At 35.4% G+C, this 22,275-nt stretch overlaps 1 protein-coding gene across 1 annotated transcript in view; it reads right to left on the bottom strand.

Annotated features, from left to right (window-relative positions):
* Positions 1-5,362: 5,362 nt before the first annotated feature.
* Positions 5,363-22,275, bottom strand: part of smg5 (SMG5 nonsense mediated mRNA decay factor) — a 50,121-nt gene continuing 33,208 nt past the window's right edge. Inside the window, exons 18-22 of the mRNA XM_056475750.1 lie at positions 20,443-20,602; positions 17,798-17,888; positions 15,841-15,915; positions 15,611-15,749; positions 5,363-6,402 (exon numbers count right to left, since the gene is read on the bottom strand). Of these exons, the coding sequence (XP_056331725.1) occupies positions 6,319-6,402; positions 15,611-15,749; positions 15,841-15,915; positions 17,798-17,888; positions 20,443-20,602 (549 nt within the window). The 3' untranslated portion in view covers positions 5,363-6,318. The remainder of the gene's footprint in view (positions 6,403-15,610; positions 15,750-15,840; positions 15,916-17,797; positions 17,889-20,442; positions 20,603-22,275) is intronic.

Below are 22,275 nucleotides of genomic sequence, written 5' to 3' on the forward strand. Positions count from 1 at the left end.
AATGCTTTTTCAGTGCATCAATGCGTCAAATGTTTGCTATAAGAATAAAATGTACGACACTCTAAAAATGACAAAGGCTCAATGTAAATTTGCATATGACGCTTCTTAACCAGGCGCGAAAAAATTATTCATTTTTAAATTAAATTTAGTAATTCTCTACTTAATCTCTTTGTTTAAATTCAGCCCATATAAGTTGTTTTTTTTTTAGTAAATCCAATGAATGTTTTTTAGTACGTCAATGCGTCAAATGTCTGATCTAAGAAAAATGTACGAAACTCTAAAAATGCCAAATATAATGTACGGCACTCTAAAAACTAAAAAAAAAAATTGTTTGCAACAACTTACCTGCTTAATGTCTGCTATAACAATGTTCGACACTAAAAATGCCAAAAGCTCAATGTAAATTTGCATATGATGCTTCTTAACCAGGTGTTAGTATTTTTTCGTTAGATTTACAAAAATTTTTAAGTTAGCCTAAGTGATTGCAAACAATTTATTTGGATGAATTTAAACAAATTAAATGTATTAATGTTCAACTTAGTTTCAATTCAGCCCAAATAATTTGTTTGCAACTACTTACCTTAACAATTAGTAAATCCAATGATTTATTTTTTCAGTGTGTCAATGCGTTAAATGTCTGCTATAAGAATATAATGTACGGTACTCTAAAAATTACAAAAAGTTCTATGTAAATTTGCAAATGATGCTTCATAATTAGGTGCAAAAAAATTAATCGTTGGGTTAACTACTTTTTTTTTTAAAGGTAGCCTAAGGGGTTGCAAACAATTTATATGGGCTAAATTTAAACAATCAAATTAAATTTAGTAACATTCAACTTAATTTGTTTGTTTAAATACAGCACATATATAAATTGTTTGTAATCACTTACCGTAAAAAAAAAAAAAAAATTGTATGTTACTTTCAATAAACGTTTTTCAGTCCGTCAATGCGTTAAATGTCTCCTATAAGAATAACATGTACGACACGAAAAATGACAAAGGCTTACAAGGGCGTACTCACACTATGTACAGTTGCCTTGAACCGGGCCAAAGCACGCTTGTCCCCCCTCCCGTCTCCTCCGACGGCCCGCACTCACATTGTATGCGAGCCTGAGCACGCTTACGTCATCGATGATGCGCTGTTCAGTAGAGAATCGCTCTCACAGTGCTCTCACAGTGGAGATTTCTTTATATTGTTATATCGTTTTAGTCATTTGATATGCAGTAACACACAGTCAAATATATCACCGAACAGATCAGCCAATTTTGATGCTCATAAACAATCATAAAGTCCTCGTGCTGCAGGAATTAGGAGGTTTGCTATAGGTGAAGCTGTGGTGCAGTGAGAGGTTTGCATCTTTAATAATCTACAACAGTTTGTGTTCATTGCACAGTAAGAATGATTAATAAATCCATATCAAACAGTCCCTTAGTCACGTCTCGTCTTTAGTTTCGGGCTCAGGCATGCTTTACACTCACACTACAAGCGTACTGCACCAAAGCCAAAGTGAACCGTGCTCTGGGACACCTCTTCCAACCGGGCCAGGGCCGCCCAACTGAGCCATGCCTGAGCCCGATTCAGAGCACTCACACTTCTCAAACGATCCAGGAAACGGGCCTGAGAACTGTTCGGATAGCATACTGTAGTGTGAGTGCGCCCTGAGGTAGCCTAAGTGGTTGCAAACAATTTATATGAGCTAAATTTAAACAAACTAATTAATTGTAATAATGTTCAACTTAATTTGTTTGTTTGAATTCAGCCTATATTAATATATTGCAACCACTTAGCTTAATAAAAAAATTAAAAAAAGTAAATCCAATGAATTATTTATTTTCAGTGATCATGACTGTTCAATGTCTGCTACACTGGTTTGCTGCAGTAATTTAAAAAATTTTAATTAAAAAATTATATTATTTTAAAATTTTACATTATTCTCCAACAAAATCTCTAATTATATTAATTCTTAAAAAAAACCTCAAAGCATTTATCGTTTACGAACAGATACAGTTGAGTCACTCCTCAGCCACCTACTGGCTCTGAACATGTGATTATTCAATAAGTATAGTCGAGTAGGCCTATCCAGTAGTAAGGATTGTTTTAAAGATATAGCAACGTTTTGTTCGTTTTTTTTTTTTTTTTTACGTGTGCAACAGTAAATGATTCGTTGGTTAAAATGAATCAGTTTAAAAACTAAACAAAATAATTATTATTAAGGATTTTATTAAACAAAATTTTTGTATTGTATTGTATTTTTTATGTGCTTGAAACAACTCAACTAATTAACAACTCGTTAATTCTGAACAATTCACTGTTAAAAAGATATCGTTGAATCATCAATGTATTGACTTGTTAATTTTCCTTTGGCTTAGTCTCTATTTTAGAGGTTGCCACAGCAGAATGAACTGCCAACTATTCCAGCATATGTTTTACGCTTGAATCAGCGACCTTTTTGCTGTGAGGTGACAGCGCTAACCACTAAGCCACCGTGACGCCTGGCTCTGAACAGACATTTAACATTTTTATAACCATATTTAAGTAGAAAGTATAAAGATCGTTATAAAGATATAGCGATGCTTCCTTCTGTGTTTTTAAATAAATAGGCCTACAAGAGTAATATTGCTTATACTTTTTACAGCTGTGAACAATTCGCTGTTTAAAAGGAGTCAGATGCGTCAACTATTTAATGACTCGTAAAATAAATAAATCATTTAAAATAAATGAAAATAAAACAAAATATCTCATGTACCTGCACAGGTACAGAAGTACAGAATAAAATAAACATATAAAAGAATATATACATACAAATTATAAACAAATGTAAGAAAATATTAGTTAATGGATATTTTTTATTAAACTTTTGCAGAGATAGTAATAATATTGTTTATTTTTCTTAACATTGATAATATTTTGTAATATTTTGTTAAATTAATCATTAAGTATTTTATATTTAACAGAAGATGGAAGTCATGTATGCCTGTTCAGAAAACTTTTTTAGATTTTGATTATCGAAGCTGGATTCACAGAGTGAAAGGGAAGATTGGGTTTAGATTCGATCTGTAGTAGGCGATCTTCTTCACATCCTCCCCAGGTTACATTTGGTCATTGGACTGGACTGTGAATCATTCTCCTCTATAAGTGGGGCAGAGCCTCATTCTCTGCCAGTGTGGCATTGGGGTGTTTGCCAGAGAACTGGCCATAAAGCCACAATGAGACCTCGGCTGAAGGCCCAGAGCCACTGAGGGCACGAGACAGGGAATGTGGTTGAATGAGGGCACACAGACCTACTTAAACCAACCAGACACTGAGGGCCAGAGATTGGAGCAGGAGAGAGAAGGACCAGGTTATGGAGGATTTTCTGCGTTTCAATAAATAAGTCTCTTGATATTTTTAAAACAGCATCCTTTCCTCATTTCCAAAATCACAAATATATTTTCCTGTAGTTAGACCTAGAATGTACATTTATAATTGTAATATAATTATGAACTATTAAGGCAAAACATTATATATAATATGGAAAAGTAGTGATCTCCAAATTTGCTTTAACTTGTATGTCTTTGCAGACAATATGAACAACATATTTCACGTTTTGTCTGGTCAACTTTATTTCATTTGTAAATTTACGTCTTTCAGGCCTGCAACACTCTTCTGTGATGGCACCATTTATGCTGAAAAGTAAAGAGATTTGAGCACAATATGCTGCCCTCTTTTCCATGTATATTTCAACAAGACAATGCAAAACCACACATTACAAAGTCCAAAGTTGACTGACCTGTCTGCAGTCCCGACCTGTCTCCAATAGAGAATCTGTGGTGCACTTTGAAGCTCAAAATGCGACAACGAAGACCCTGTACTGTTGCCCACCTAAAGAATTGTTTGCAGAACACTTCATCATGTGGTGTCTTCAGTCCCAAAATGCCTTTTAAGTGTTGTGAAAAGGAATGGCAACATTAGAAAGTGGTAAATGCTTTACTGTTACAACTTGTTATGAAATGTGTTGCAAGAACCAAAACTGAAATATGTGTTTAAAAAACAAAACAATATAAATCATGAGGAACACATTAAATAATGTTTGAAGAGTTCACACTTAGCTATTATTTGATAGTGATTGCAGGTTTGGCATGCTGTCCCGGGAGAGATACTTGAGCCCAGGGCTCCCACCTGGTCGAATAGCATAGTAGGGGGTCCGAGATTAGGAAGGTCTTGAGAGCTCCCCATGGTAGAGGAAAGGGGGAAATGGGGTGATTCTTCTAAAAAAAAAAACGAAGATACTGGAAGTAAAACAAACAGGGCTTTTTATTGTGGGCTTGGATTCACCTGATTTGATTCAACAATGATTGTGATGCGGGATCAGCCGCAATCAATCAAAGCATGTGATCCTCTCAAAATTAGCTTACAAAACTCCACTTGTTTTGTCTGCAATGAAATACAAGTCAAATTACATTTAGAAATCACCTTTTTCTTTAAATTTGCATTTTCCATACTGTCTGAACTTGTGTGTATACAGTGTGTGTGTGTGTATATATATATATATATATATATATATATATATATATATATATATATATATATATATATATATGCCAAAATTTTAGGTGTCAGAAATGGCATTTATACCATTTAATGTTTTGTTCTTTTTAAATATTATCAAATAATCTTGAAAACAGTTATTTCCTTACATTTACCAATCGTCAAATAAAATAAATGCTAATTAAATCCATAAAACATTATTGTGGAACAATGTTTTATATTAAACTTACACAATTGACAAGAAAATTTACGTTTTTTTTTAAATAAAACCTTTTTTTCCTGAAAAATATTTCATTAAATGTATTTATTCTTAAAAACAAAAATAAATCTTGTTTAATGGTATATTTGAATGGTAAAACATCAGTTAACAAATAAAATAAACCTAACTATTTATTTATTTTCAACAAACCAAATATTTCTTAATCACTAAATCAGCATATTAGACTGAAGGCTATCAAAGGACACATTTAATTGTAAAACAGATAATAACAGACAGTCAAAGATAATTTAAAAACTAAAATAATAGTGATACATTTATAACATTTTCTAAAGGAATGGGTCCTAAACTCAATTCCTGGAGAGCCGCAGCTCTGCACAGTTTTGCTTCAACACTAATCAAACACAGCTGATGCAACTAATCAAGGTGTTCAAGACTACTAGAGACTATTAAGCAGGTGTGATCTGGAGGTGGTTGGAGCTAAAATCTGCGGCTCTGTGACCCTCCAGGAATTGAGTTTGAAACCACTATCTAAAAGTAAAGCACTTCTGTTCACCAAGCATTTCCTAAAAAAAAAAAAAAACTTGACTCGCCAACCACAACAGACAAAAGAGACAATGTTTTTAAATGAAATCTTTTATTGTTTAATGCACTGCCTCACACATACACCGGATTCCTTTGCATTGTGCAATATGGGACAATTACTATGAGAATGTGATGGCGATCGGCTGGAACTAGATTCAGCTGACTAGCATCTGCAGTTTCATTTTGAGCAGAAACACTTCAGCCGCGTGTGACCCGAGTCAGATGACGTCTCATTCCTGTGTGTTCAGCACAGCATACAAAGGCAATAGTACGACATACAAAAATAAAATCAAATAAAAGCAACCATTTTGCCAGACTTCCTGCTCATACACAGATAACACAATACATTAAACCACAAGTTACACAGCAAAAATAAAATAAAATAAAATAAAAATTGGGGGAAAGCCATGTTAGAAAGAACAAATCATCAAAAAAAGAAGTGTACACCCTAAACCCTGAATCCGTCATGACCCTTAGAGCCGAGGGTAAACGCTAGACAGGATGACTTCTGTTCTCAAACACAGATATCGGTGGCAGTTCATCCCCAAAAAAAGACGAAAACAAAACAAAAATCATCCAAAAACTTGTTCTATATATTTCGATTTTATGTTTTTGTGATGTATATGCACATGAATGTTCGTTTCTCTCTCAAAAAAACATATACACTCATTTCATCGGTATATCTGCCTGGTTATGGCGCACTTATTTCACCCCCTTAGCTTCTATTAACCCTCCTGCGTGGGGTTTGAGGAGGCTCTGCTGTACGTTTTAAGCCCCTGTGCCTCTGACTTCTCTTTTCTCCCATCACTTTCTGCACCTCCATCCTTCCCAACCCTCCATCTTTTGAGGTTTTTTTTTGTCCTGGAGACACATATACAGACAGAGCAGTAAAGTGGGAGAGAGAGAGCGAGAGAGATAGAGAGAGTGAGGGGGAGTGAGTGTGCGATCAGCCGAATGCCGAGTCCACCCCCTGCGTCCCGCACCGTTTCTCAGCCCATCTCTTTCCATTGTCGGTAAAATTCGGTGATGTTTTTTAGCTCCATGCCTGCTGCTGCCACCGCCTGGACAGCCGCCTGCAGATATATTAGTGGACAAACAGTGTTATTGCGGCACAGCTTCTTCTTACAAAACAACTCTAGTACAACAAGTGTGGTTATAGGAACTCAGTTACAGGAACTAACCAACAAGCTGCTCCTTTGTAAAGTTATTTTACACTCTACAATCATTTTCCCTGAAATTTTTGACATGATTTAAAGAGACAAAAGAAAATTCTGTCAATAATAACCAGCTCTTAATTTGTTTTTATACCAGAAAGCTACCAAAAAACAATCAAAGTGTGTCTTTAGTGGTTTAATCGGAACATTAAGAAGCAAATTTAACTACTTTATTCCACATTTTCCTCACATCAGTGTCAGTATATTGTGCATATTGTCCGGATTGCTGAACAAATCACTGGCACAACCCTTCCTACGCTTCAAGAACTGTACTCTTCCACAGTAAGAAAAGGGCTCGCAAAATCACTCTGGATGCCGCACACCCAGCACACTACCTGTTCGAACTGGTCGGTCCTTCAGAGCACCAAGCACAAAAACAGCCAGACACAGGAAAAAAGTTTCTTTCCTCAGGCTGTCTACCTTATGAACAGTTAAATATTCCACTACTGTGCAATAAACGTGCAATATTTTCTCATACGCACTTGTACACAGCACCTTATATCAATATAAATGCAATACCTTCTCCATTCGCATTTGTACACAGCACCCTATAACCTGTATATTTCTAACAAATCTGTACACACAATTCAACATCCAGATTTTTTGACTAAACGCATCTCTGTTTAATGTTTATCGTATTTCTTTTTCCATATTTATTTTGTATCGTCACTTGTCACTTTATGTACACTGGAAGCTTCTGTAGCCAAAACAAATTCCTTGTGTGTGTGAAGCACACTTGGCAATAAAACTGATTCTGATTCATATTCATGAGCACTGATATATACCCCAGATGCCTGAGCACTGCTTCCTCTGTTTGAAACTAAACACAGGCGCATCCGAGGTCTGACTAAGCACAACTCACATATCAAGAGTTCACACTTAGCTGATGATTGATTATAAAGTGTTTAATAGCAGTGTACTGGATCACTCTCACGGTTCGGATAACAATGTTTTTAGTCACAGATCAGACTATTTTTCGGATCAGCCAAAAAGGGGAGGAGACAAACTTAGGGGCCAAGTACCACAGGTGCGTAGGCACCTATTGTTTTTGTTGGCATTCTTACTATTATTATTATTCTTCCATTGTTTCTTCTTCCGCCTGATTTAAATGGCAGACCTTATAACGGGATGTGTGAAAGTTGTATAATTTGGCACAATGATATGAGGGCAGTCTCAACATTAACCAGAACTCTCAAAATCAAACTCTCTGGCGCCACCACTTGTCCAAAGTTTCACTTATGTTTATCGTTATAACTTTTGAACCGAATGGCCTACAATCAAAATTCTTTTTTCGTCTGATTCCATGGCTCAAGCCGATTCAAACCCTCATATGCTATTTTGAATTTTTTGCAAAACCTATTTAAATCGAAATTATCCCAAGTCGTTTATCCCATTTTCACCAAAATTGAATCACATCATGTCCAAAATTCATAAAATGTATCTCTTTACATCAGGCAGAGCATGCCGAGTTGGATGCCTGATTTTCCCAGGTCAGCCATTTTGGGCATCGGCAATTACATACTTCAAATTTTTTCAAAAACTTATTGATTCACTTTGTCTGATGCTCCTTACTAAACTTGTTGCTTTTGGCATCTGGACTGCTTTGCTCATTCTGCCTCTGGACTGCTTTACTCATTCTGGCTCTGAAGTGCTTGTCCTCTTAATTGCTGCTTGCATTTAATACAAAAACAGCACTGCAAGACACTTTTGGTTTTAACAAACAGAACTTAGATCCTGTAATTTTATTAAAAAATAAAATGAAGAAATAATCAGCTGAATAACAATAAATTGTAAAATATTGAGTACTGTTGCTGATAACGCTAAATATAGAAATCTATCATTATAATTTGTACAACCCATATTTATTTTTAGTCCCATATTTATTTTTAGTCTTGGTCTATTTTTAGTCTGCATTAATGCAGGTTAAACAAGTAGTGACAGAAAACACCTTTAATAACGCACAAATTAATAACCAACAACTTCTAATAAACCCACAAGATCCTCGAGCATGGGGCTCCCCTCTCACCCTGCAAACAGGAGGGAGTTTAAGCTCAGGTAGACAGCGAGAACTCCCCTGCTGTTTTTGGCTAAAGACAAATTAGGTATTGCTATGGAGAGATATACTGCTGGCTAAGAGCTCATCTGTGGTGAAAATTTTGGTTTAGTTAATTTACTTATGTTGCATGTCTTTGGAAACTAGGGAACCTGAGGGAAACCCACGCGAGCACAGGAAGAACATGTAAACTTCACATAGAAACATCAATAGGCCTGGTAAGGACTTAAACCAGTGAAAATCTTGCTGTGAAGCAAAAGCGCTAACCACTGAACTGCCAAGCCACCGTATCTAGGAATAGGGGGAGGATTGGGGGTGAGGGGGATTCTTGAAGGCAAAGATAACTGAGGTTTGAAACTCTGGTTATTTGAAGTGACTTATGAATGGTCTGATTGGTGAATGATTTGTTAGCTAACCTGGTTCAATCAAAAGCATGTGATCCTCTCAAAATTAGTTTAGAAATTAACTTCACAAAGAGCACAGTGCTCTGGTGAATGCGCCCCCTATACTGACACTGAGGATAAGAAACTTGTATAAAGTTGATTTTGTTTTATGTGCACGCAAAAGTATTCTCATCTCCTGATCACTTTCCGAATGAACCACTTAATGCAGTGTTCCTCAACCACATTCAGGGAGGACTACCAGCTCTTCACATTTTCATGTCTCCTTAACCAAATACACCTGATTCAGATCATCTGCTCATTAGCAGAGACTGAAAGACCTGCAAAACCATACTCACACTACTGTTTGAGAATGCAAAATTCTGTCATATGTGGCTGTGAAAAATGGTGGGATTAAACAAAATGATTAGACATAAAAGTGAGCGATTGGTCCATATTTTACATTTCTGTATAAAGAAGTCATGTTTTGATCTTCAATTGCCTCACACAGTCATGTAATGCGATTTACATGCTTCACCAAGCTTGATCTTTGCAATGCAATGAACTGCGGAACTTGTCGCACAAGCTTGCATTTCCGGTCTGCCACATTCGCATCAATATGAATAGAAGTATATGGGGCAAAAAGTTGAATTGACCACGATTTAATAGTGACAGACAAAAGAGATATCTAAATCATGCAGTGTTGGTGGTCCTCCAGGAACTTGGTTGAGAAACACTTAAGACATATGGCATATGGTCAGCTTTGAGGATTTGTTTTTTTTGAATGAGTCATGAAAAAATGAGGCAGGTCTCAGATTTCAGGTCTCAGGGGTTTGTAATGACTAGAGTGTGCATAATTAATAACATTCCTTGGGTGAACTAACCCTTTAAGCCAGCCAACAAAAACATGAAATAAAGCATATATGCTGGGTAAATGCAGTGACTCAAAGATTATGTAAACAGGGTTGGAATGTAGATATTTTAGTTATGCGACTGAAAGAGCAGAAAGGAGGATTAAATCACCTGTGACAACAGCAGTGATAAAAGCAGAACTATGCTGCAAAGTCAAAATATAAATTCTGCCAGCATTAGCTTTATGGGTGTTTATGTCTTGTACAACTTTAAAATACTGTGTTGATGTTGTTTGTCATGGATTTGCCCAATCAGCGTAAACTTACGTTAGTTTCTATTGTGCATTGATAGGTCCAAAGATCCAAGTATAAGCTAATTTAGTTCCCCTACAGGCGTTCCTATAACTAAAATTGTTACCAGGTCCTATGGTGTGAACACACTGAAAAGCAGACATTTTCTGCAATAAATCCACTGTCTTGTTGGTGTAATAATGTTGCTTTTCTATTAGGAAAACATGAATAATTTTATTTGTCAATTTCTTTTCTTCTGCGTCAGTCCAGGTCATGTGTTTATGAGTGCACTATACGCTCACCGGCCACTTCATTAGGTACACCTTACTAGTACCGGGTTGGACCCCCTTTTGCCTTCAGAACTGCCTTAATCCTTCGTGGCTTCGTGTTCCACCACATCTCAAAGGTGCTCTATTGGATTGAGTTATGGTGGCTGTGGTGGCCATCGAGTACAGTGAACTCATTGTCATGTTCAAGAAACCAGTCTGAGATGATTCACACTTTATGACATGGCGCGTTATGCTGCTGAAAGTAGCCATCAGAAGATGGGGACACCGTGGTAATAAAGGGATGGACATGGTCAGCAACAATACTCAGGTGGGATGTGGCGTTGACACAATGCTCAATTGAGACTAATGGGCCCAAAGTGTGCCAAGAAAATATCCCCCACATTATTACACCATCACCACCAGCCTGACCGTTGATACAAGGCAGGATGGGTCCATGCTTTCTTGTTGTTGATGCCAAATTCCATCTCAAGGTTGGAAATGTTGTGCATTCAGGGATGCTTTTCTGCATACCTCGGTTGTAACGAGTGGTTATTTGAGTTACTGTTGCCTTTCTATCAGCTCGAACCAGTCTAGCCATTCTCCTCTGACATCAACAAGGCATTTGCGTCCACACAACTGCCGCTCACTGGATATTTTCTCTTTTTCAGACAATTCTCTGTAAACCCTAGAGATTGTTGTGCGTGAAAATTCCAGTAGATCAGCAGTTTCTGAAATACTCAGATCAGCCAGTCTAGCACCAACAACCATGCCACATTCAAAGTCACTTAAATCACCTTTCTTCCCCATTCATCGTCTTGACCATGTCTACACGCAAAAATGCTTGTGTTGCTGCCATGTGATTGGCTGATTAGAAATTTGCGTTAAAAAGCAGCTGGACAGGTGTACCTAATAAAGTGGCTGGTGAGTTTATGTTGCACTGCTTACGTATTTTGTTGATTAAGATGGGCAAAATAAATAAATAAAATGACTTCTCTAATGAAATCTTTAAATATGTTTACAAAGACATTTACATTGTTATTTGGGGGTGTTTTGTGCACAAAATTATTCTCGTAGCCTCATTAATTGAACCACCAATGACACGTGGACTCTTTTGAGTAGGTTTTGGTACATTTCTAGATTTTGAACATTTTATGACTGTCCTCGAAAAGCCAGGGAGCTAATGACATGAGGGTAATTCAAATCAGAATATAAAATTTGTGTGTGAACTGACCCTTTAAGCCAGCCAACAAAAACATGAAATGAAGCATATATGCTGTATAAATACAAAGATTATGTAAACAGAGATGGAATGTAGATATTTTAGTTATGCTAATGAAAGAGCAAAAAAGATTATTTAATCATCTGTGACAACTTGTAGGGCTACATAGCACTGAGGCTGAGAAAGCAAAACTATGCAGCAAAGTCAAAAATATGTCATGCAAGTATGTTTCGTATGTCAGCAATTTGCACAATCAGCGTAGACTTATGTCACTGGTAGTTTCTATTGTGCAATGATAAATGTGAAGATCCAAATAGAAGCTAATTTAGTTCCCAAACAGGCGTTTCTATAATCAGAGTGCAAGAGTGTCCGGCAATACTAAAAACGCTCATTCAGTGCAGAAGACCCACCAACAGAGGTGAAAAATAAAAAATTCTACTAGGTCTAGTTGGTATGACATTGTTACATTTCTATTAAGAAAAAATGAATTATTTTATGAAGCCATGGGAATACTTTTGTGGACTCTTTTGACTATGTTCTTGGTACATTTCTAGGCTTAAAAGTCATGACTAGGCCCACACGGAATCTGCGTGCGCAGAATTCCGCATATTTTTAGCCCATCGAGTTTATTTACTAGTGTAAATGTGGGTAAATTTGTATTTATTTAGTTTTTTAAATTAATTTCAGTAAATTTATTGACTAATATGAAAATATTTATATGATTTATTCACAATATAGTTTGTAAAGTAATATTTTCTGTCTTTTAGTACAGATATTATATGAGAGACTTGCTTTGTTTACCAAATGAAGTGGATCTAATTGGATTTGCTTTGTAAACATTAAATACAAGTTAAAAAAGTATTTTTTATTTCATATATTAAGGTTTTAGTCATGATACTCACAAAATCATTACGCAAAAATCAGCAGATTTTTAACAAAATTCTGTGCAGAAATAGCAAAAAATGTCCACAGATTCCCTCTGGCCCTAGTCATGACTATTGCATTCCATGGAGGGTCAGAGCGCTCTCGAATTTCATCAAAAATATCTTAACTTGTGTTGTGAAGAAGAACGAAGGTCTTACAGGTTTGAAATGATATGAGGGTAATAAAATTTTTTTTAAATTTTCATGTTTGGGTGAACCATGTATTTAATACAAACCACTAATGAACCAATCGCAAAGCAGGAGCATAACTCAATGAACAAGACACGTAGAGTCAAGACAACCTGGTCTGACCATCACAATGGAGAAAATGGTGAATTAGGTGACTTTGAATGTCATGTGATTGTTGGTGTCTGAGTATTTCAGAGACTGCCGATCTACTGAGATTTTACACACACACATATCTCTTGGATTCATAAAGAATGGTCAGAAAACATCCAGAGAGCAGCAGTATGGTGGGTGAAAAGGTATTGGTGTTGCCAGAGGTCAGAGTTTTGTAGAAGAACACACCAGCGCTAAGAAAAGTAAACTGAGGCAACTGTTCACAGAGCATCACTAAAATTATACATGAAAATTGGGAAACAAATGTGCCTCGTCTGATGGGTCTTGATTTCTGCTGTGACCTTCAGAAGGTAGGGTCAGAATTTGACAAACAAATTGAAACACGGATCCATTCTGCATTATAAAAATGGTGGTATAGCAATGGTGATATTTTTTGCCACATTTTAAGCCTCTTAGTACCAATTGACAACTAATTAAACACTACAGTCCTGGCTATTGTTGCTGACCACCTTTTATGAACAAAGTGTACAATCTTGCAACATTTTATTTCAGGTAGAATAACATACCAACTCACAAAGCTCAAATAATTTCAAACTGGTTTCTTAAACATGACAGCGAGTTCACTGTAGTTTTGTTGCCACATAATGTACTCACTATTATATTACTCCCTCAAGTGGTTTTAAACTTTTGAGTTTCTGTTGAACACTAAAAAGGATATACATTTATAGATTTAAAGAAAGCTGAAAACCTTTAACCAATGACTTTCATAGATGGAAAAGCAAATGATCAATGATTACAGGTTTCCAGCTTTCTTAAAAAAAATCTGTTAAAAAATATTGTGTAAAACAAAAGAAAGAAAGCCAAACAGGTTTAGAACTAGTCTGAGTAAATGATGACATGATTTTCTGAGAACAATCCCTTTAAATGTTTGCTTTTAGCTTTGAAGCCCAAGAGAGCAACATCTATATTATCTGAAACCAATCCCGTGGTATGTGTATTCATCTTAGTACTACTGTAGCATTGCAGGTAGCTGTTAACTGTTTAAACCATTGTCTATGTTTGCACATCACTATTTGTGGGGTGTTTTATTTTTGCATACACTTAATAGTAATCATAGGGAGTATTACCTATAATACTTAGTAGGGATGCTCCAATCAAGATTTTTGCAGTCGATACAGAGTACCAATTCCTTGTCATGGTGATCAGCCGATATAGAGTACCGATTCTGATGCTTTAAGCTTTATAGTGCATTAAGCTCATTTCCCACTAAGTATGATGCTTAAGTGGAGATCTGTCCTTACCTAAGAGAATAACTTGAGGATGTTGCATATAATTCCTTAAATATGTCTCTTGTAACCATTCAGTGTGGACATGTCATGGTCAGAAGCAGCTTTACAGAAACAATAGATAAAACAAAAAATTGGTAAGAAAAATCCCCAACAAAGCAATTTGGAAACATTGCAAACGATAAAAGAAAATAAAAAAAACAACATGTCTCAATGAAGTTTGGAGAGCATATTTGATGCATATGAAGTTAAAATGCACAGCTATAAATCAATTACTTCTTTACTAAAAAGAAATAGGTCAATAAACGACTGTTTATTGCAATAAGAATATTACGATAAGTTAAATGATTAAATATTCAAGTTAAAAATATTTTATTTATTTATTTTCTCTAATATTTTCAGCCAAGATTTAATGAACTTGCAATATTGTTGAAAACAATTCAGTTCAGTTCTGATATGAAAAAAGATTTCAGTTCTTATGTGTCCTCTGCTTGTAAACTCGTAAACAAACAATTGTGATTGGTTCATGAGATTAGAGAGTACCGATCGAGTCATGAAATGTGATTAACGGCCAATACCGATCTCTGGCCGACCGATTGGAGCACCCCTACTTATTAGTAAAAATGGGGCATGATAGGTCCCCTTTAAAGTTTGTACAAAGGTGATTTGGATATTATGCAATTAAGTGATTTCATATTAGATATACATTTGTTATATGAATATGCTTGTAAATGCATTAAACTTGTAAAACTAAAAGGAAATCAGGTGACTAATTCACCTTCATGTTACTTAAATTAGTAAAAAGGAAAGCTTACTATTGATTACTTGTTTGTATGTTTCAAACAGGTGGACAAGGAGTAAGTGTCTTTAGAGTCTTTAAGAAGAGTTTATCTGGCTGTCAAGTTATATACAGGGGCAGCACAATAGACAAACGACCTCAAAGATCTCAATCCCAGCACCTTTGAAATGCACTACAATGTAAGAAATCTGACAAAACCTGCAGCAACCGTTTGCTGCAATCATGTCAATAACCAAAACCTCTGAGGAATGTTTTCTGTCCATATTTGAATCAATGCTATCAACAATTAAAGCTGTTCTGAAAAGAAAATGCAGTAGAACATGGTCTTAGCAAGGTGCGCTAATAAAGTGACCAGTGAGTGAATAATACATTTAAAATTTTTCATTTCAAATCATCTTTATTTTTATAGCACTTTTTTCAATGTGAGATTGTGTCAAATCAGTTTAACCTAAATAAAAAATAAAGACCTGTAATATATAGTGTAGAATGCTGGTGTAGTTCTCTATCAATTGAAACTGCTTCAGATCAGTTTATTATGAATTTCAAGGTTTAGTGTAATGCAAATGTCACTGCTGAAGGGTGATCCAGTGAAGTGCGACTCCACTGATGCAATAAAAACAACCTCATGGTCTGGCACCTACCAAAACAAAACTCTTTTTACATAATAGCTCACTTGGAGCCTTATGCATGACTGACCTTCATGGAAGCTGATCTTTCACTGAGCTCCTCCAATGAGTGTCCTGTGAGAATGGTGACCATGCCGGCGGTGTCTTCATCTCCACTGCTCTGAGATCCCGTCAGTTGACGACAGCTGTCTACCATCTTATATAGGTGCCTGTATAACAGTCAATCGTCAACACAGGGGCATGCAGAAAACCATACAAAGCTTCATGCTCTAAAACAAGAATAAACATCAGGTGACTTACCAGGCTTCTATGTCCTGACGTTTTAGTTTGTCCCTCTCAAAGCTTCTTCCTGACTCTTTCTGACAGCGGATGTACCTGTTACACAATAAGTGAGAATAAATGCCCATTTGTGACACATTAAGGGGACTTATCTGCACCTGTCAGTATCGAGAATGTAAGATTTTGGGCTTCTCATAAAGATTCAGCTTAATAATAATAATAATAAGTACTATTATATATATACATATAAGTACAGTTATACATGTTTCTTACGTTGTACTTTATAAATATATAGTTGAAGTCAGAATTATTAGCCCGCCTGAATTATTAGCCACCCAGTTTAGTTTTCCCCCCATTTTCTGTTTAACGGAGAGATGTTTTCACCATATTTCTAAACATAATAGTTTTAATTAATTTCTAATAACTGATTTATTTTATCTTTGCCATGATGACAGTAAATAATATTTGACTAGATATTTTTCAAGACACTTCTATATAGCTTAAAGTGACATTTTAAGGCTAAACTAGGTTAATTAGGTTAACTAGGCAGGTTAGGGTAATTAGGCAAGTTATTGTATAACAATGGTTTGTTCTGTAGACTTTCGAAAAAAAAAGTTAGCTTAAAGGGACTAATAATGTTGACCTTAAAATGGTTTTTATAAAATTAAAAACTGCTTTTATTCTAGCCAAAATAAAACAAATAAGACTTTCTCCAGAAGAAAAAATATTATCAGACATACTGTGAAATTTTCCTTGCTCTGTTAAACATCATTTGGGAAATATTTAAAAAGTGTTTAAAATTTTATTTCTGAATTACATAATAAAAACAGATACTCAAAAATGTACGATATATAATATATACTCATAACCCCAATTTGTTATATCATTATAAAGCTAATCATGTTGAAACACTAAATGAAGAAGATTCTCTCCTCCTCAGTCCCTGGGTCTAAATGCAGACACAGTGGATAGCACTGCAGCAGGTCTCTTGCCCTGTCTATTCCAAACATTAGCCCTGTCGGTAATCTGGAGGAATTTAAACTTGGGTGAACACAGCAGCACGGTTATAGGCGATGTGTCTTGAACTGAAAAAAGACAAAGTCCACCAATTCTCATACAGCTCTCCTGACAAAAATGGTTGCTACACACAAACAGCTTTGCTGTATCGGGCGTGACAGCATTGCGGGTAAAATCATGCAACAATGTAAAGCCGCAGTCTCACAGCTTGGCAGGTCTGTCCATATGCGTCTCTCATCGCAAAGCACGTACAGTCAAAAATAATTAAGCAGGGTCTTCTCATAGGATAAGAAAACTCAGTCTATGAATAATAACGAGAAACCAACACGTCATCACTGGACAGGCAGACAGCGATACGTCTCCAATTTTGACATCCCAAAACTGATTTTAAACCCAGAAGATGGAAATAACTGACAAAAGCTCAAAATTATATAATTTTCCCCGCAATTAAAGCTGACAGGAGCTAACGTTGTCTTAACTGATGTTCAACACACACAAATTAAAAAAAAAAAAAAAAAAAAAAAAAAAAGTACTCAAGGGTTTCTTGAACCTTTGAATGTAATTCAATCAACTGGTGAGTGGGGGAGTATGGTGAATTATTTTATTTATTTTTTAAACCCTATTAACTTACAGGGTCCTTAAAGAGGTTGTTTTTCCCAAACCTTTATGAAAACCAGTAACTATTGACACCCATAATGTGAAAAATAAATACTATTGAAGTCAGGGGATACAAGTTTCCAGCATTCTTCGAAATATCTTCTTTTTTGTTGAACAAATAAAGAAACTTAAAGGTTTGAAACAAGGGAGAGTAAATGAAAGAATTTTCAGTTTTGCGTGAACTATCCCTTTAAATTGGTCCCGTATCAAATTCAAACACATATTATAATCATATTTCTACAGGTCAAAGCTCCACAGTTTGTAACATAGCTACAATCTTAGTATTGCTAAGCTCAAGATGTACCTGTTCCCTTTCCGAAACTCTGTCTCAAGGAACCGGATGCCATCTCTTGCTCCAGAGTTCTCTTTCTTCAGCATATCCAGACCGTCAATCACTGCAATAGAGCAGAAATTCATCTTAGTCAAGCCATTTGTACAAACACACATTGATTGATCATTCCTGCCAGTGAGCACCTTCTGTGCAAAATGCCCACTTGAGATTACTTTCTACTGCATATAAGTGCCAAACTGGAGGAGTTTAGATCTTAAATCATTTAAAGTATGTAGCGATCAAAAAGAACTAGAGTAAATATTATGTTAAGTTAATTAAATTAAGCAAGACATCCGTCAAATATCTATGCCAAGATGATTCACAAGCCTCCCACTGTATATTTTTTTCTTTCTATGAAATTCCCAGTTTCTAGACTGAATAAAGTTCGAAATCATTTTGGGTCAGTCTGACAAGCTACTGATTCATTCAGAATGATTTTTGAAAGGCTTTGAACATTACTTTTTTTTTACTTTACAGTGATTTACAAGCAGCTTTTAAGTCCCAAAAATAACAAAAATATAAAATTCAGAAAGAGAAAAAAATAATAAAATAAAAAAAACTTAAAAGGATAGTAGCTTCATTTTTATGCTTAACCTACAAGAAAATATTTTGATGAAAGCTGCAAACCTATAACCATTGACACCCATAATAAGAAAAACAAGGAAGGAGGAAGAGTAAATGACAAAATGTGTTCTTGGGTAAAATATTCCTTTAAATGTGAATCTGGATAATAAAAACATTGTGTATTTACATAAAGAACTGAAGTGTAGTAAAATGTTTAACAATCACAGGTGTAATTTCAGTTTATTTCAATTATTAATTAATTTTTTACTATTACTATTTATAATTTTTTTGTAAAAGAACTGATATCTAGCTGATCAGCAGAACATAGCCAGATAAACATGTACAGTCAAAAATACTAGAATATATATATATATATCCCAAATAATGTTCAACAGAACAAGGAACTTTTCACAATATTTCCTATGATACTCCAGGCCTAAATATCCATGTCAAAATTCCATGACTTTTCCATGAACCCGTTTATACTCAGCATGCCTAAAAGTTTTGCGATTGGCTTATATACTGTACACCACTAAATTATCGCCTCAGTCTACTTTAGTGCCGGCAGACTTCAGCTTCTCAGTTTTTAACTCGTTTTTCATTTAATCAGCAATCTGCAGGTCAAATTTGCAGTTCTTTGCTACAGAAATGCTTCGGGTTTCCTATTTCAACAGAGCAAGGAATTTTTCACAATATTTGTTATAATATATATATATATATATATATATATATATATATATATATATATATATATATATATATATATATATATATATATATATATATATATATATATATATATATATATAAAATTTTTTTTTTAAATGTTTTTATTTGTTTTATTTCAGCTAGAATAAATGCATTTAAAAAAAAAAACATTTTAAGGTCAATATTATTAGCCCCCTTAAGCTATATATTTTTTTTCTATTGTCTGCAGAACAAACCATCGTTATACATTGAGTACGTTTACATGGACACTATTAATCCAATTTAATTAAGATTAACACAATACTCTGATTAAGACTCTACCATGTAAACGGCAATTTTTGATTCATTTTATCCGACGAAAGTCATAATTGAACTAAACAGAAATCGAATTAAGACATGTGGAGTATGCCGATTTCAGTCGCATTTTTGAAGTGCAATACAGACATGTAAACACTGCAATCAAACTAATATTGTTGTGTAGCATTTTTGCAACATTTTGCGACAAGATAGTCTATACACAAATGGCTGTTTGACACCCTGCACCAACAGAGTCAGTGGAGGACCACAGATACCTGCATCGCAAAATGACACATTTTTTTTCCCATACGGTGTGCAATATCAAATTCCATTAAAACACTCTTCCAGCAGTTCATACTCGCATCCAATATCTCATTTGTTACGAGGGGCATGTATGAAATGTTCCTGAATGAAAGCGAAAGTGCTAAACTGCAGTTAAAGTCGACAACTTAAACATTAAACACAGAAAGTACATGAAACTCTGTAGGAAATGTGGATAGAGTGGTGACGCAATGACATTAATCGATCTATGTGCTGTAACATGTAAATCGGGAACATGACAGGAACATTCAAAAAGCAACTCATGTAAACACCTTAATCATATTATTGTCTTATTCAGATTAAGGCAAATATTTAAATTACTGATGTCCATGTAAACACAGTCAGTGACTTGCCTAATTACCGTAGTTAAGACTTGAAATGTCACTTTAAGCTGTATAGAAGTGTCTTAAAAAATATCTAGTCAAATATTATGTACTGTCGTCATGGCAAAGATACTATCATTAGAAATGAGTTATTAAAAATATTATGTTCAGAAATGTGTTGAAAATAATCTTCTTTCTATTAAACAGAAATTGGGGGAAAAATATATACAGGGGGCTAAAAATTCAGGAGGGAAAACAAATCTGACTTCAACTGTATTCACAAGAGACATTTAAAATAGGTAAATTTCCATAGCATTTGTAGGCTTGAAAACCCTCATTTACAGCCCAGATTTCCTAGTAATGTGTAAATCCTCATTAGGAGACTGGCGGAGGCCAGCATCTGACCTGTGCGAGGGATGATGATGATGAAGCATCCGCTGGCAGCCAGCTGTCTGAGCAGCCCCAGGTGCTGGCAGAGGACAGCAGTATCTGGCACCAGATAAGGAGACATGGAGGACTGAGCTTTAGGCTGCTGCAGACTGCCCTCCAGCTGAGAAACCTCCAACTGCACAGACAGAGACACGAGGAAACCATTCATCACAAAGCCAATTAAATCACTACATTTAGTAATATGCATTAAAGGTTCCCAGAAGTGCCTTGAATTGTATGATTAATTTAAACAGATGAAGTCGGTCATCATTATTCACCTTTCACTTGTTAAAAACCATGGGTGGCACTAGGCCATTTTTACATTTCTATTCAGCATGCCTAAAAGTTTTGCGATTAGCTTACAAACTGTACACTACTAAATTATCGCCTGAGTGCCCTTTAGTGCCGGCAGACTTCAGCTCTGTTTTTAACTCGTTTTTTTCATTTAATCAGCAATCTGCAGGTCAAATTTGCTCATATTTGCAGTTCTTTGCTATAGAAACACTAGCATCACTTGTACCCCAATGTCACAGAAGAGCAATCGGGATTGCCATTTGCGTTTTCTCGGCGCTCCCCTCATCATCACAGCTGTTTGCTCCAGCGAAAATATAACTCTTAACGTTTCGCTATGTTTATTTCAAAATTTACTATAAATTTTAACGGGGCTTGACATTAACACCCGACAACTCCCCAAATGCCGAGAGATTTCAGCTATGGCGGGTTGGACAAACACTCCCACAAGTCACTTTGGCGGGTATGAAATCAGTTTTAAATTTCATTTTTTTTAAAAGCAGGGTTCGACAATAAAGGTGGCCCAATATTCATGCAAAAGTGCTCTTAGAATCGAGAAGCAGCATGACTGAAAAAAACAACAAGGTAAAACAGCAGGTGAATACCGAATGAGAGGATGATCACTCGCGTGCACAGGTGATGTGATACGCGCAACTGTTAAAAAGCGTGTGCGCTCCCATTTACTTGCGTGAAGCAACCATACCTAAAGGAAGTGCAACTGGTGTAATCGGTTCTCTTTGAAATAGACTGGACAGAAAGCGATGATTGTGCACCCAAAGCCCTGCTGCTTTCAAGAGCTCAAGATAAAAAAAATAAAATAAAATAAACATATATCCTTTTATAAGCAGCAGCGGTCACTGCTTTCGTTTTAATTATTCCTTTAACAGATTATTAACAGGTCTATCATTACCCGTGTGTGCATGATCATCTTTTCATTATCACTCACAGTGTGTTTTTTTACCTGCTTTCTTTTGCTTACAGTTATTTGTGTTAATATGGTTTTATTATCCCCCTTTACAATAACATTGGTTTAATATGAGATTAACTCCCCATTTATGTGTAGTTAACTGCTGATCTGAGACCTTTAGGACAGATTACTGTGCATATTTTAGATAAATGACAATAGTTCTTTTTTTAAATGTCAGTTTTTTTAATTAAAAGGTTCATGTTTACAGCTATATTTTGCTTGTTTGACACATTTAAAATTTGTGGCTAAGAAATTATTTATTTATTTTTGGTGTGGTCAGACTAAATTTGGTAAATCCTCAATTTTGAGCCCTGTAAAGTCATGTAAAATAAAAACGAATTGCAATGCGACACAACCCATCTGCTCATGCACATTGAGCAAGCTCATACACAACACACACAAAAAGTGAAATGAATGAGAAGTAGAGCTGCATGATTCTGGCAAAAATGTGAATCAAGATTTTTTTGCTTAAAGTCAAGATCCCAATTTTCTCATGATTCTGTAAATGTAAAATTAAGGTTAATATGATCAGCCTATAATTATTGTTAATT

This window comes from Danio aesculapii, chromosome 16, assembly GCF_903798145.1.
Source record: "Danio aesculapii chromosome 16, fDanAes4.1, whole genome shotgun sequence".
NCBI classification, from domain to species: domain Eukaryota; kingdom Metazoa; phylum Chordata; class Actinopteri; order Cypriniformes; family Danionidae; genus Danio; species Danio aesculapii.